Source organism: Heterodontus francisci, chromosome 16 (assembly GCF_036365525.1).
Source record: "Heterodontus francisci isolate sHetFra1 chromosome 16, sHetFra1.hap1, whole genome shotgun sequence".
Classification (NCBI taxonomy): Eukaryota; Metazoa; Chordata; class Chondrichthyes; order Heterodontiformes; family Heterodontidae; genus Heterodontus; species Heterodontus francisci.
Window position 1 is genome coordinate 67,801,367 of NC_090386.1, and position 16,835 is coordinate 67,818,201.

At 43.8% G+C, this 16,835-nt stretch overlaps 1 protein-coding gene across 1 annotated transcript in view; it reads right to left on the bottom strand.

The window, feature by feature from the left end:
• LOC137378175 (protein-tyrosine kinase 6-like) overlaps positions 1–12,093 on the bottom strand; it is a 39,305-nt gene extending 27,212 nt beyond the window's left edge. The window contains exons 1-3 of the mRNA XM_068048331.1: positions 11,598–12,093; positions 4,045–4,166; positions 358–521 (exon numbers count right to left, since the gene is read on the bottom strand). Coding sequence (XP_067904432.1) covers positions 358–521; positions 4,045–4,166; positions 11,598–11,959 — 648 coding nt within the window. The 5' untranslated portion in view covers positions 11,960–12,093. The remainder of the gene's footprint in view (positions 1–357; positions 522–4,044; positions 4,167–11,597) is intronic.
• Positions 12,094–16,835: the final 4,742 nt, after the last annotated feature.

Here is a 16,835-nt window from a genome sequence, read left to right on the forward strand (position 1 = left end):
ATACCAGAATAAATTTTGCATATTCCTGGTGCAGAGCTTAGTCTGTCAGAAGCCAAAATCACAGGCTGCACAAGTGTAAGTTCTTGATATGTGAGGCTCCATGCTGAGAACATGCAATCAGAAAATGTATTGCACAATGTCAGGCAGTGCAAACTTTTTAATATCAAGAAAAGGCCAACCCGCTTGTATCCACAGTACACTGCCTTCAGCCACTTGTGGAGTTTCAAGCAAAACTGTATATTGTTCTTGATGTATAACAGTAATTTCATGTCAAGCTGACTTATTTCTTATTTCAAAAGGCTTGAAGTTTATAGAACATATAATAATCTGGAAATGTTTTACTTAAAATTAACTTACATTCTGACAAGGTGTAGTTAGTAGAAGACCTGACCGAAGATAGTTTAATTTGTAGCATTCCACGAGTTCTTTCAGGCTGGAAAATTGATTGATTGTATTCAGGTAAAACTGCCCAGTTTTATTTTGGATGATACGATAGTGTCTTACAATGGATCCATCTCGTACTAAAGAAGAAAAGATAAAATGGGAATTCTATATCATATAGTAAGGCAAAGAAGATTGTGAGAACCTGGCCAGATAGTTTAACTGAAATCATTAGAACTCCAGAAAGGAAAATAAATGAAAGCTTTCATTCGGCATTAGCCACTGCAGTCTCCCCAGATTCAAATTCTAAAAGCCACCCTTTTTCTGTCTGCATTCTTTGGGTGGAATCATTGGACCAACAGACAATAATGAAAGAAAAGTTTTTAAAATAAAAGCTGAGAAATTGCACCCACTTCAATTGGCAGTAATTGAACAATAAGGCACCTTTAATATAGTGAAACATCTCAAAACACTTCACAAAGTATCAGTTGAACCTGGCAGGATTAGAGTTTTGGGAGGCCATCAAATAAGGAGGTATTTAAAGGTGTGGAAAAACAGATTGGTTTCAGAAGAAAGTTCCTGGTGAATTTGTAAGTGAACAAGGAATCAAGGGTTGGGGGAGATTGCAGAGGTGGGGGTGGGGTGTTTGGTAGAGTGTGGCCTTGGAAGGATTTTGAAATAATGTGCTGGACAGACAGTAAAAGTCAGGAAGGATAAGGGTGAAGGATGAGTGGGAGTTAACATAGGATTGAATGCTGGGGCAGGGTTTGCAGGAGCTAGAATTTACGCAGCTCAATAGGCCAATGAGGAGAGATTTAAAGAAGCCAAGCCTGCAGGTGAAAAAGGTATGGACATGGGTTTTATTGGGGGTGACGTAAGGATGAAGGATGGAGATATCCAGTATTTGGGAACCCCAAGACAGCAGTCTTTGTAATTGTTTGGAGGTGAGCTCAAAGTCAAACAGGGAAATAAAGTTGAGCACTGTCGAGTATAATCTGGGTCAGAGGGGTTGAAAAGATAAAAATGTGCACTATTTTTAGCAGTTGAACAGCTTTGGTTTTGGTCTTGCCAATGTTAAGCTGCAGGACATTCTGGTCATCCATGACTTAATGCAGGGCAAGCAACGGGATAGAATAATAATGCTATGCAATCAAGTGGGTGGTGGAAGAGTAGTACAGTAGTCAAGCTGAATATCACCAGTATTCAAATGCTTATCCATGCTTGTTGATGTCACTGAGGACAGCATATAGATCAGGAATAGAAGGTTTCTAATGTTGGAATCTTTAACCACATTGGAAATGAGCACATTGCCCAGAAGGGGAAATTGTTCTTCGAGATGTATTGGCTTAGTGGGGTAAAGTAGGAATGAAATCATGGGAGGGTTATAACACAGAAGCAGGCTCATAGAAGAGAGGTGATGGAGGAGCATGGGCTACAGGGTTGAAGACAATGGAGGGGTTGAAGAGGGCAAGAAGAGATATTAATGGTTCCATTGCAGTCACACAAGATATTAGTGACTTTGAAGATGTCAGTATCAATATGCGGGCAGTTGGAAGGGATATGGGTAGATAAATAGGTAATGTAATTGTTATTGGGGGGTGGGAAAGGGGCGTCGGAACTTTATTTACTTAATTTTTGGGGGGATATTTCTTTAAAAATTTAAATAAGCCGGCAAGGCTGGCTGGCCTTTAAAAATGGCATCAGCGCCTGCGCACAGGCAGCTGATGCCATTGCCGGGGATGGACAGCCCACCCTCTCCACAACATTAGGGGTGTTGGTGGTGGGCAGGCTGCCCCAGCTATTTAAATGAGCCGCCGTGCTTGAGATCGCAGTGGCTCTTTGGCATGCCGCACAGGTGGACCGCCATTTTTTGAGCTCGCCACTGTAATTGGCGGCGGGCTCATAAAATCCAGCCCCATATGTCTAAAGTTGCTTATATGAACAGATCCTGGTATTCTGCCTTAGGATTTCACCACCAAAGAGGCAAACAGCCTTTACAGAACCAGCAAATATGAAATATAAGCACAAGTAGGACTGAATTCCTTGGGCTTTGAGGACTAGAATAGGCCTTGGGGAGCAGTATGTGGCCCTGAGCTACAGGTTGAACACCCTGCATTAGACTTTAAAAAATAAAACTTTTGCCTTTGACAAGGTCCCACATGGGAGACTTATCAAGAAAGCAAATGCACATGGGATACAGGGTAACTTGAGAAGGTGGATTCAAAATTGGCTTAGCTGTAGGAGAGAGAGAGTGATGACAGATAGCTGTTTTAGTGACTGGAAGCCAGTGTCCAGTGGCGTACCACAGGGATCTGTGCTGGGTCCCCTATTGTTTGTCATTTATATAAACGACATAGATGACTATGTGAGGGGTAGGATCAGTAAGTTCACGGATGACACAAAGATTGGCCGAGTGGTTAACAGTGAGGTTGAGTGTCTTGGGATACAGGAAGATATAGACGGGATGATCAAATGGGCAGAAAAGTGGCAGATGGAATTTAACCCTGAAAAGTGTGAGGTGATACACTTTGGAAGGAGTAATGTGACACAGAACTATTCAATGAATGGCCTGACACTGGGAAGTTCCGAGGAACAAAGGACCTTGGCGTGTTTGTCCATAGATCTCTGAAGGCAGAAGGGCAGGTTAATAGGGTGGTGAAAAAGGCATATGGGACACTTGCCTATCAATTGAGGCATAGATTACAAAAGCAGGGAGGTCATGTTGGAGTTGTATAGAACTTTGGTAAGGCCACAGCTGGAGTACTGTGTGCAATTCTGGTCACCACATTATAGGAAGGATGTGATTGCACTGGAGGGGGTGCAGTGGTGATTCACCAGGATGTTGCCTGGGATGGAACATTTAAGCTATGAAGAGAGGTTGGATAGGCTTGGGTTGTTTTCGCTGGAGCAGAGAAGACTGAGGGGTGACCTGATCGAGATGTACAAGATTATGAGGGGCATGGACAGGGTAGATAGGAAGCAGCTGTTCCTCTTAGTTGAAGGGTCAGTTATGAGGGGACACAAGTTTAAGGTGAGGGGCAGGAGTTTTAAGGGGGATTTGAGGAAGAACTTCTTTACTCAGAGGGTGGTGACGGTCTGGAATGCACTGCCTGGGAGGGTTGTAGAGGCGGGTTGCCTCACATCCTTTAGAAAGTACCTGGATGAGCACTTGGCACGTCATAACATTCAAGGCTATGGGCCAAGTACTGGCAAATGGGATTAGGTAGACAGGTCAGGTGTATGTAATGCATCGGTGCAGACTCGATGGGCCGAAGGGCCTCTTCTGCACTGTATTATTCTGTGATTCTGGCTCTTTTTTTTTGTTCTTTCATGAGATGTGAGCTTCGCTGGCAAAACCAGCATTTGTTGCCAATCCCTAACTCTATTGAGGGAGGAAATGAAGCTGTTGATTGTAGAATGTTCCCGTACAGGAAATCTGGTACAGGATTAACCACAAACTGACTGGACATGTGGTTTTGACAGTCCGGTTGCAAATGAACAGCAGCAGTTTTGTAACTCAAACCATTACTCTGCAATAAAGCTCAAAATAACACATGCAGCTGCACCTATGTTTCTCATGTTATCTAATAACATACAATAGATTATATCTAATAAATTGCATGAATAGGGAGAAAATGTTTTTTATTTGTGTAAAGTGCTTACCAGATAATGCATATACATTTTCTTGATTTTCACTTTCACGGATGAGGAAAGACCCAGTCATAGTTTGGGTGGAGAGAAGAATACCTTTTGCTTCAGATCGGCTGAGTTTCCCAGCATACCAGCTTCAAAAAGTAAAGGTAAATAAAGTACAGTGAAAAAAAAATAGGATTGCAGATTACTGACAGCATGTATGCAATTTGCTAATAAGCAACCCCCACCCCCGCAGCCCCAGCAGGCAAGTGTCCCCATCAGTAATGTGTATTTTTAAAATTGACCCTATTTGAGATATAACTCTGTGATGCTGGTCATTTCTGGATCTCTGTGAAGTGAAGAATTACATTTTTTTCAACATCATGCATTTTACTCAGACCACTTTGAAAATATTCATTTTATTTGTGTTACTTAATGTAAAACAACTTGAGCATGCTAAATATGGTGTCACATCATTAAACCATAGACTTACAAAGGTAAATTCCAATACACCTCCTAAATTGTGTTGTTTGTAATGTTGGGATTTTTTAGTTAATCATTTCTCAGGTGCAAACTTTGAATTTCCAATCTTCGTGGGGCTCAGGTTGGAGATATATGTTAATTATTCTTATACAATCCAATCCAAAGGAACACCTCCAAATTGTTGCTGTTTATATGATGTTGCACAGACTGGTATTAATGGGGTGTATACACTTAGACTGATGAAGAGAACTGCATGAGATGCAACAGCTGCCTACATTGAGGGACTTGACTGATATATCACTGCTGGTTAAACATTTCAGCAATGACAGATTTGACAAAGTAGCATTTTTTTCTGGTTATGTTATGCTATTCTGAGTTCTCCCTAACATGCGTGGCTTAAATTGAGTTATGTGAAAAGTGAAACCACATTGCAAAAAATATGAACACTAATCTGCATCATAGAAAATATTACTGTTAGATCTGACTTTTCATGCTGATGCTCCCTCTTCACTGATTAAGAACATTAGAACATGAGAAATAGGAGCTGGAGTAAGCTGTTTGGCCCGTTGATCCTGCTCCAACATTTAGCAAGGTCATGGCTGATCGTCTAACACAGCTCCACCTTCCCACACTATCACCATATCCCTTAATTCCCTTAATATTCAAAAATGTATCAACCTCTGTCTTGAATATGCTGAATGACTGAGCATCGACAGCTCTCTGGGGTAGAGAATTCCAAAGGTTCACAACACTTTGGATGAAGAAATTTCTCCTCATCTCAGTCTTGAATGGTTGGTCCCTTATTCTGAGACTCTAGGTTCCCCAGGCAGGAGAAACATTTTCTCAGCATCAACCTCTCAAGCCCCTTATGAATTTTATGCTTCAATTAGATCATTCTTCTAAACTCCAGAGAATATAGGCCCAGTCTGCTCAATCTCTCCTCATAGGACAATCCCCTCATCCCACAAACCAGAATAATGAACCTTTGTTGCACTGCCTCTAGGGCAAGTATGTCCTTCCTTAGGTAAGAAGACCAAAACTGTATACAGTACTCCAAGTGTGGCCTCACCAATGCTCTGTATAATTGTAGTGACTTCTTTACTGTTATACTTCAACCCTTCTGTAACAAAAGCTAACATGCCATTTGCCTTCCCAATTACTTGCTGTACCTGCATGCTAACTTTCCATGATTCATGTAGTAGGACACCCAGGTCCTTCTGACTGCAAACATTTCCCAATCACTCACCATTCAAAATTAATTCTGCTTTTGTATTTTTCCTACCAAAGTGGACAACTTCACACTTTGTCACATTGTATTCCATCTGCCATGTTCTTGCCCACTCACCCAACCTGTATATATCCCTCTGCAGCTTCTTTGCATCCTCCTCACTGCTTACTTCACCACCTATTGTATCATCAGCAAACTTGGATATGTTACACTCAGGCCCCTCAACGAAGTCATTAATATAGATTGTAAATAGCTGAGGCCCAAGTACTGACCTTTGCTTATTATGGCCTCCAACCCGAAATTGTTCTGTTTATTCTTACTCTCTGTTTTCTGTCCATTAATCAATCGTCAATCCATGCTAATATATTACCCCAATCCCATGAGTCCTAATTTGTGTAGTTACCTCTTGTGTGGCACCTTATTGAATGCTTTTTGAAAATCAAAATATACTGCATCCACTGTCCCGCGCCCACCACCCCACCCACGCTGCCATTCATCCTACTAGTTACATCCTCAAAAATCTCTAACAGATAAAGTGCCACACAACAGTACATGAGGTGCCCCACTACACTTGCCATTACAGGTTACATTTACAATGCACATTTACATTTCATGTCAAACATTCCCTGGTGCTTACAACCTAAGGGGTTTTATACAGCTTCCAGCCGCTCAGTATACTGTGACAGAAGGGCTTTACACAGTGGCCTTTTTCCATTGAGTCTTTGCGGCAGCTGCCCCAAGCTTTAGTGTGTCCTTCAGCACGTAGTCCTGGTCCTTGGAATGTGCCAGACTGCAACACTTTGTTCTCGATAGCACTTTGCACTGGAAGACCAGGGTTTTGGGTAGACCAAAGTTTTTCACCGAGTTGATGGTCCTTCAGCAACAGGTGATGTTTATCCCAGTTTGTGTCAAACTTCATACTTACATGGTTTGCTTTGTTTAGATTTCATACCCTAGTTTCAGAATTAACAAAATCACTTTCAGGCTCAATATAAAATTTCACATATTATGGTCACTCTTCCCAGAGACCCCTTTATGACAAGGTTCATTCTGGCTGCAAGAGGTGCTGGAAGTCATTCTACAACTGATTCTGTCTTGGCACAGACACAAGAATGGCATAATATGGGAGACAGACTGGTCTCCAAGGTTTTCTGATGCTACACAGGAGACCTTGGTCAAGGAGGTGCAGAGGAGGAGAGCTCTATCCAAAGGGGACATGGAGGCCCTCCAGACAAACTGAGGAGTCAATGGTTGTACGTAGCTGTGGAGGTCAATGGCAGGAGCCAAGCTCTCAGGATTTGGATGCGGTTCCATAAAAAGTTCAATGATCAGAGTGGTCAAGCTCAGTGAATGTATCTTCAAATGCTGTGTCCCATTAATTGCAGCATTAGCTTCAGACATTGCTCAATGCACCACACCTCCATCACTCACCTACTAACAATCTCTATCAATCAGATTCATGCTTAACATTCTTAGTGTCTCCTCACCCTCACACACTTATCACTGATGCAAAATGCACATCCATTTCTCACAGCTTCCACACATGGCTAGCTATTCCACCATGACAAACATATCAACCAAGTAGATTGCACAACACTCACTGACACACTTCTCTCTCTCTTGCAGGACAAGGTGGCACACAACCAAAAGTAGCAGGTGCTAACCAGTAAAGATGCGGCTGCATGTCCTTACTCCCATGGAGGAGACGGTTCTTGACCTCATTGGAGTGGCCATTGCTGAGGTTGCAGCCAGCAGCAGGGCTGAAATAATACAAGATGGTTATATCTTCATACCTAATCCTCCTTCTCACATCCTATTTCACCTTCAGCCCACAGTCTCTTCTGATTTAGAAGCTGCAGATGGTGTAAGCATGCAGTTCGTCCAGTCCCATGGCCACAACCTTATCCTTGTGCCTTTAAACTTTCAGATACCCATGAACTCCAACCTGGACAGGCAGTGGTGGAAGTGCAACAGGTGAAAGAACAAGAAGACAACGATGATGAGAAACACACAATTACTCGATCTCTCACTCACAGCCATCGGCTCAAATATTGGCATTGCGCGCACTTTAGAAGATAGCTTAGAGGTGGGATCTGCATGTGGTAAGACACCAGGAATGAGTGGCCTGCAGCCAGGGCAGGGGACAAGGGTAATGCAGGTGCCAGCCTGCCAGAGGTGAGTTCTCACATGAGTTCTGCTGCAGAGGACATAGATGAGCACGTCGATGGGGAAGAATACAGAAGAAGGCTATGGGTTTGAACAATGTGATGCTTGGGTGCATTGACAGGCATGCCAGAAAGCCCATGTGCAATGTCAGGGAACATGGAGGAGTCCAGTATCAACTTTGCACAGGGCTTTGTGCAGAGCTTGAAGCCTATCCTTTCAATTATCGAAGTGGTGGCCAAGTCCATTAGCACACTTGTGCACCCAATTATGATGCTACATCTGATAGCTAATATGTCCAGCTTCCATTGCAACACAAGCAGCAGACATCAAACGTCTGGGTGCTGCAATGAAAGCTCAGACTCTGTTATGCAAGGACAGCTCATTGCCATGCAAGTTCAGACTGCTCTCAGGCAAGCTCAGACTGCTACCATCATGGCTGCAGATGCAAATGCTTAAAGGGGCTTTCAAGGTCTCAAAGCAATCTGTCCTCAAGCAGATTACATGGATATGCTGAGGGACCGCCCTGGGGACAGGACAGCATTTGTCCTCCCACTCCTGCCACACTTCTAGTAACCTTGCTGTTGCCTGTCAGTCAACCAGCCCAGTCTGCTGCCGCCCAAGCCGAGATGGTGCAGTCTGAAGCTAGGCCTTCTAAGCTCAGAGCCGCTTGAGGTTGTCCTGGCAGCCTTTTAAAATAGGTGCCCGCACCTGCTCCGGCATCAAGTGACGCTGTGAATGGCATCGCCAATGCCACCCCTGCCACGTGATTGGTGGTGGTGGGGGGTGGGGGCAGCCTCTGTCAAAATGTTAAGTGGTCGCCTGCTGCATTATCGCAGTGGCGCAGCTCCCATGCGGAGCAGTGCCATTTTCCACACCTGCCATCACTCCCGGCAGCAGGACAACAAAATCCAGCCCTTTATGTTAGCTTTTATGTTTGCATTGTGGCCAAGCTGAAGCTGTGATGGTCAGTAACAGAGGCACTACTGGTGAATGGGAAATTGGGGCTACATTTACTGAGATGAGTTGTTCACAGACGGACTGGCCGGAAAGACTCTCCCTAGGGTACCTCTTCCCTTCCTCTTCCTCCTCGCCTTCACATCAGAAGTGTGTAAATGCCACCAGTGCCATTTATGACCTCTAAAGCCACCCATAGCGCCCAAAAAATGGCACTATGCACCAAATTTCTAGCAGTACATGTCTGCAACTCCAGTGCGCGCAGGTCTGGACTCAGCTATCATTTAATGCTCCTTCCATATTTCAATCCCCCTTTTTTTAAAAGATCCAACACCTTCAGCAAAACAGAGGACAAAGGAACAACAGATGAATATATTCCACTTTTGTCCACTAATATCACCAATATTAATTTTTACATTTGTGTATGGATAAGGAGAAATGCATTAAGTCCTAGAATTTTAGCTTCATAGAAATTTATGGCACAGAAGGAGGCCATTCAGCCCATTGTGTTTGTGTCGTCTGAAAAAGAACTATTCAGCCTAATCCCACTTTCCAGATCTTGGTGAATCGGCCTGTAGGATATGGCACTTGAAGTGCATATCCAAGTATTTTTTAAACGCAATGAGGCTTTCTTTTTCTATCACCCTTTCAGACAGTGAGTTCCAGACCCCCACTACACTCTGGATGAAAAAAATTCTACTTAAATCCTTTCTAATTCTTCTACCAATCACTTTAAATCTATGCCCCCTAGTTATTGACCTCTCTGTTGAGAGAAATAGGTCCTGCCTATCCACACTATCTAGGCCCCTCATAATTTTATGCACCTCAATTAAATCACCCCTCAGCTCCCTCTTTCCAAAGAAGACAGCCCCAGCCTATCCAATCTTCCTTCCTAGATAAAAGTCTCCATTCCTGGCAACATCCTTGTAACTCTCCTCTGTATCCTCTTCAGTGTGATCACATCCTTCCTGTAATGCGATGACCAAAATTCCACACAGTACTCTAGAGGTGGCCTACTTAATGTTTTATAAAGTTCTAACACAACCTCCCTGCTCTTATATTCTGTGCCTCGGCCAATGACGTGCCACACAAGACCTGTGAGCAAAGTTATAGCTCATGGAATAAAAAGGACAGTATCAACATGGCTACAAAATTGGCTGAGTGATAGGAAACAGAGAGTAGTGGTTAATGGATGTTTTTTGACTGGAGAAAGGTTTGTAGTGAAGTTCCTCAAGGATCGGTGTTAGGATCCTTACTGTCCATGGTATATATTAATGACCTAGACTTTGGTGTACAGGGCATGATTTCAACATTTCTGGATGATACAAAACTTGGAAACATTGTGAACTGTAAGGGTAGTGTAGAACTTCAAAAGGAAATAGACAAGTTGGTGGAATGGGCAGACAAGTGGCAGATGAAATTTAATGCAGAGAAGTGTAAAGTGATTCATTTTGGTAGGAAGAATGCAGAGAGACAATATAAAATAAAGGGTGCAATTCTAAATGGGGTGCAGGAGCAGAGGGACCTAGGTGTATATGTGCATAAATCACTGAATGTGGCAGAACAGGTTGAGAATGTGGTTAATGGAGCATACATCATCCTAGGCTTTATTAATAGGGGCATAGAGTACAAAAGCAAAGAAGTTATGTTAAACTTGTATAGAACACTGGTTTGGCCTCAAATGTATCCAGTTCTGACTGCCACACTTAAGGAAGGGTGTGAAGGCATTAGAGAGAGTGCAGAAAAGATTCACGAGAATGCTTCCAAGGATGAAGAACTTAAGTTACATGGATAGGCTGTAGAAGCTGGGCCTGTTCACCTTAGGAAAAAGAAGATTAAGAGGCTATTTGATAGAGGTGCTCAAAATGATGAAGGGTCTGGACAGAGTAGAGAGGGAGAAACTGGTCCCATTGGTGGAAGGATCGAGAATCAGAGGGCACCGATTTAAGGTGACTGGCAAAAGAAGCAATGGCGACATGAGGAAAAACTTTTTTACGCAGCGCGTGGTTAAGATCTGGAATACACTGCCTGAGAACATGGTGGAAGCAGGTTCAATTGAGGCATTCAAGAGGGAATTGGACTGTTATTAGAAAAGGAAGAATGTGCAGGGCTATGGGGAGAAGCCCGGGGATTGGCACGAAGTAAACTGCTCTTTTGGAGAGCTAGTGCAAACATGACGGGTTGAATGGCCTCCTTCTGTGCTGCAACCATTCTGTGATTCTGTGATAAAGGAAAGAATCCTCGATGCCCCTTCAACCACCTTATCTACCTGAGCTGGTACCTTCAAGGATCTGTGGACATACACTCCAAGGTCCCTCTGTTCTTCTACACCTCATTTTATTGATCATTTATTGTCTATTCCCTTGCCTTGTTTGTCCTTCTGAAATGCATTACCTCTCACTTCTCCCAATTAAACTCCATTTGCACTTTTCCGCCCACCCGACCTGTCCATTGATATCTTCCGGCAGTCGACAGCTTTCTTCCCCACTGTCAACCACAGGGCTAGTTTCATCCACCTCAATACTAGAAAGGTAGGATGGGTTAAAATCCAAAACTTTAACTAAAACAATGCACATCCTCTCTGCCAAACAGGAATTAAATCTAGGATAAATAAACTAACACGCAATTCTTCCGTTTCCGAAGATACTGATGGAGACAAACATAACATTTGCCTCCAAGTATAATCCCCATTACAGGGGTGCATTTGGACTTTACACGTTAAATGCTATGAAAAATATTTGCAATCACTTACGGTTCTGTAGCTAAACTTTCTTTCTTGGCAACATAATTATAGGGAATATATCCTGTGCACTTATCGCCATTGCGACGATTTCGTTTTCTTGCAATCCACCAGGCTCGAGAAGAATGATTGTCATCATTAAGGATTTCAAATTCATCCCCAGCTCTAAAAGACAATTCCTCACTTGCCCTGGCGCAAAAATCGTACAGCGCCGTGTAAACGGTGTGCGGGGTCTCTTCGGGATCAGCGACAGGAGAAGGTCGCTGCACTGGTAAATCCTTCACTCCCTCGTCCCCGGAGTTCCTCCTTGAAGCGCAGATGACACTCCACACCGAATTTAAACAGGGACAAATCCTTTGCGAGGTTTCGGCCATGAAGATGCACTTGGAAGTGATTATCACTGCACGATTCTTCACACTGCTCTCCTCCGCTCCTTCTCACCTTGAGGGCTGATTGTTCAGACCTCGTACATTCCTAAAATGTAAACTTGAGTATTTTTCCATCTTACTTCCTCGTTACTTTGATTGATGTAACCAGTGACTATTGTTAAAAATAAGACAATGCCGGTTAAACCACGCCTCGTTGTTGAACTGTTACCTCATGTCCATACTTTGTGGCAATAGGGAAACCCCAGAGTCATCTATTGCTACCATATGGAGTCTAAGTCTAATTAGTGTGAAGTCAAAATAGAATGAAGAACATTTATCCTCACAATGACATATAGATCTTGATATCATTTGCAAGTAGTGTTACTGTACTAGAGCGCCAGCCAGTAAAATAATTCTGATAAAATTCGGCACCCACTGGTTTGATCTGTCGGCACATGAAAGGAAATCCACCTCGACAGTCTGACTGCTGCCACCCAAATCTTCCCTGACTTCAGCTTTTACCAACTGGCCCTACTTCACATCCAGCATCAATCTTCTTAATGGCACTTTTCTGACTCTGTTCTCTCACCTGAAACTGCCAGCTCACTAAGTGCTGTTGCCATATCATTTCTTTTTATAAGTGTGGAGTATTCTGTACCTTGGCAATTGTTGTGTTCCACAGCTTATCCTGGTGCTTCTTTGTAATGAAGTCACTATAACTGGAGCTTCTGGATAAGTAAATCAGTCATTTAGGACTGAGAAGAGGAGGGGGTTGTGAATCTTTGGAATTCTCTACCCCAGAGGGTTGTGGTTGTGGTTGTGGATGCTCTATCATTGAATACATTCAAGGCTGGGATAGATAGATTTTTGATCTGTCAGGAAACCAAGGGATAGAGTGAACTGGCGGGAAAGTGGAGTTGAGTCAGCATCCTCAGCCATGATCATATTGAAAGGCGGAGCAAGCTTGAGGGGCCATATGGCCTAGTCCCACTCCTATTTCTTATGGGCTTATTATCTAACAGTCGGTGATATCACAGAGCAACGATGGGGGCATAATGCGGCAGGAAAGTTAAACAGCTGATCCCCTGGGCCACTGGAGGTACAGCTTGGGAGAGGTACTGGGCGACTGTGGGAAACTCCCAGTTGTTCCAGGAGGCTTGGGGGCCCTAGCGGACACAGTGACAGGGAGACTTCCAGCAGGGGCTGGTCAGAGTTACCAATGGAAGATTTTGCTGGCTCTCCTTATGGCAACATATGCACACAAGTTCTCTAACAATTTCCCAGGAACCCAAAGCATACCCATGCGAGGCCATGCTGGCAGAGAGGGAAAGAAAGGCACCTTGATCCTAGTGGTTTCTCAGTTTCTAGCTATCTCAGTCTGAGCCGCCCAATTTTGAGGTGTCAAGTCCAGATACAGATCAGCTTTGACTGAAGTTCCCTGTTCAGAGTTGTCACCTTCACAGAACTAGAGCCCATGGAGATAGGGAGAGAGATTAGGCCTGTTAAAAGGGGCATCAACTGGGGAGCCTGACCATACCTTGTGCAGTGCAGGAGGGTTCTGGCTGTAGTGAATATCAGTGGGTTATAGGATTTCTACTAGTTACAGGAAGAGAAAAGGACTTGCATTTATAGCGAGCCTTTTACAACCTCAGAACGTCTTGAAGAGATGATGAGTTACTTCTGTAGTCACTATTGTAATGTGAGAAACATGCTAACCAATTTATGCACAGCAAGTTCCCACAAACAGTAATGTGATAATGACCAGATAATCTGTTTCTGTGATGCTGTTCATGGGATAAATATTGGCCAGGACACCAGGGATAACTCCCCTGCCCTTCTTTGTGATTTTTTACATCCACCTGAGAGGGCAGATGTACCTCAGTTTAACATCTCATCCGAAATACAGTGCCTACAACAGTGCAGCACTTAGAACATAGAACATAGAACAGTACAGCACAGTACAGTACAGGCCCTTCGGCCCACGATGTTGTGCCGAACCTTTAACCTACTCTAAGATCAAACTAACTACCTACCTTCATTCTACTATCATCCATGTACCTATCCAAGAGTCGCTTAAATGCCCCTAATGTATCTGCTTCTACCACCACCGCTGGCAGCGCATTCCACGCACCCACCACTCTCTGTGTAAAGAACCTACCTCTGACATCTCCCCGAAACCTTCCTCCAATCACCTTAAAATTATGCCCCCTGGTGATAGCCCTTTCCACCCTGGGAAAAAGTCTCTGACTATCCACTCTATCTATGCCTCTCATCATCTTGTACCCCTCTATCAAGTCACCTCTCATCCTTCTTTGCTCCAATGAGAAAAGCCCTAGCTCCCTCAATCTTTCTTCGTAGGACATGCCCTCCAGTCCAGGCAGCATCCTGGTAAATCTCCGCTGCACCCTCTCTAAAGCTTCCACATCCTTCCTATAATGAGGCGACCAGAACTGAACACAATATTCCAAGTGTGGTCGAACCAGGGCCTTATAGAGCTGCAGCATAACCTCGCGGCTCTTAAACTCAATCCCCCTGTTAATGAAAGCCAACACACCATATGCCTTCTTAACAACTCTATCAACTTGGGTGGCAACTTTGAGAGATCTATGGACATGGACCCCAAGATCCCTCTGTTCCTCCACACTACCAAGAATCCTGTCTTTAAGCCTGTATTCCACATTCAAATTCGACCTTCCAAAATGAATCACTTCACACTTTTCCAGGTTGAACTCCATCTGCCACTTCTCAGCCCAGCTCTGCATCCTGTCAATGTCCCGTTGCAACCTACAACAGCCTTCCACACTATCCACAACTCCAGCAACCTTCGTGTCATCGGCAAACTTGCTAACCCAGCCTTCCACTTCCTCATCCAAGTCATTTATAAAAATCACAAAGAGCAGAGGTCCCAGAACACTTCTTCAGTACTGCACTGGAGTGACAGCCTGGGTTTTCGAACTCAAATCCTGGAGAGGGATTTGAACCCACAAACATGTGATGACTGACACATGTCTATGTACAGGTAGGATATGAGGCATTACACCTATTAGTACCAGTTACATATTGATCATCAGTGAGATATTGTATTACTCTTGATAAAGAGGGCAATCTGAGTATTACCTCTTTACGGTTTCTTCCAGTGCCAAGGGCTAGTGAGTATATGAATAGGAGGTTAGTGCAGATGGTTGGGGAGATGGTGCAGGAGGGAGGGCTTTAGTTTCCTGGATCACTGGGCCTGTTTCTGGCAAAGGTGGGATCTGTATAAGATGGACGTGTTGCACCTGAACCAGAACGGGACCAGCATCCTTGCTGGGAGGTTTGTTAGTGCTGTTGGGGGGCATTTAAACTAAACGTTAACTCTGCTTCTCTCTCCACAGATGCTGCCAGACCTGCTGAGTATTTCCAGCATTTCTTGTTTTTACTCCAGTCAGGCAGTGGTAGAGGAGCAGATATGTAGGCAAATCTCAGAGAGGTGCAATAATAATAGGGTAATAATAGTAGGGGATTTCAACTTCCCCTAAGTTAGAGGGGATAGTATTAGTGCAAAAAGCTTATAGGGGGCAGAATTCTTCAAGTGCATTCAGGAGAGCTTTTTGAGCCAGCACGTAGAGAGTCCTACAAGAGGAGGAGCGGTACTGGACTAAATCCTAGGAAATAAAGCCGGGCATGTGGTAGAAGTGTCAGTGGGGGAGCATTTCAGGGATAGTGACCATAACTCTGTAAGATTTAAGGTTACTATGGAAAAGAACATACAGGATCCGGAAATAAGAATACTGAATTGGGGAAAGGCAGATTTCAATATGATAAAACAGGATCTGGCCAAAGTGAACTGGGAGTAGCTTCTTATAGGAAAGTCTATATCAGACCAGTGGGAGTCATTTAGAAGGGAAATTGTGAGGGTTCAGGTGCAGCATGTTCCTGTAAAGGTGAAGGGTAGGACCAACAGGTCAAAGGAACCCTGGATGTCAAGGGATATAGAGGATTGGATAAGGAAAAAAGAGGCGTATGACAGATTCAGAGTGCTGAAAACAGCTGAGGTCCTAGAGGAGGATAGAAAGTGTAGGGGAGTACTTAAAAAAGTAATTAGGAGAGCGAAGAGGGAGCATGGAAAATCACTGGCAGACAAGATGAAGGAAAATCCCAAGGCATTTTAAAAGTATGTTAGGGACAAGAGGATAACCAGGGAAAAGGTGGGGCCATTAGGGATCAAAGAGGTAATCTGTGTGTGGAGCCGGAGGACATAGATGAGGTTTTGAATGATTACTTTTCATCTGTGTTCACTATGGAGAAGGATGATGTAGGTGTAGTGATCAGGGAGGGGGATTGTGATATACTTGATCAAATTAGCATTGAAAAGGAGGAAGTATTAGCTGTATCAGCGGGCTTAAAAGTGGATAAATCCCCAGGCCTAGATGAGATGTATCCCAGGCTATTATGTGAGGCAAGGGAGGAGATAGCAGGGGCTCTGGCACAAATTTTCAGATCCTCTCTGGCCACAGGAGAGGAACCAGAGGATTGGAAGACAGCGAATGTAATACCATTATTCAAGAAGGGTAGCAGGGATAAACCAGTTAATTACAGGCTGGTGAGTCTAACGTCAGTGGTAAAGAAATCATAGGAAAAAATTCAGAGAGACAGGATTAATCTCCACTTGGAGAGGCAGGGATTAATCAGGGACAGTCAGCATGGCTTTGTCAAGGTGAGATCCTGTCTAACTAACTTGAATGAATTTTTTGAGGAGGTGACTAGAGGTGTAGATGAGGGTAAAGCAGTTGATGTAGTATACATGGACTTCAGTAAGGCTTTTGATAAGGTCCTGCATGGGAGATTGGTTAAGAAGGTAAAGGCCCATGGGATCCAGGTAATTTGGCAAATTAGATTCAAA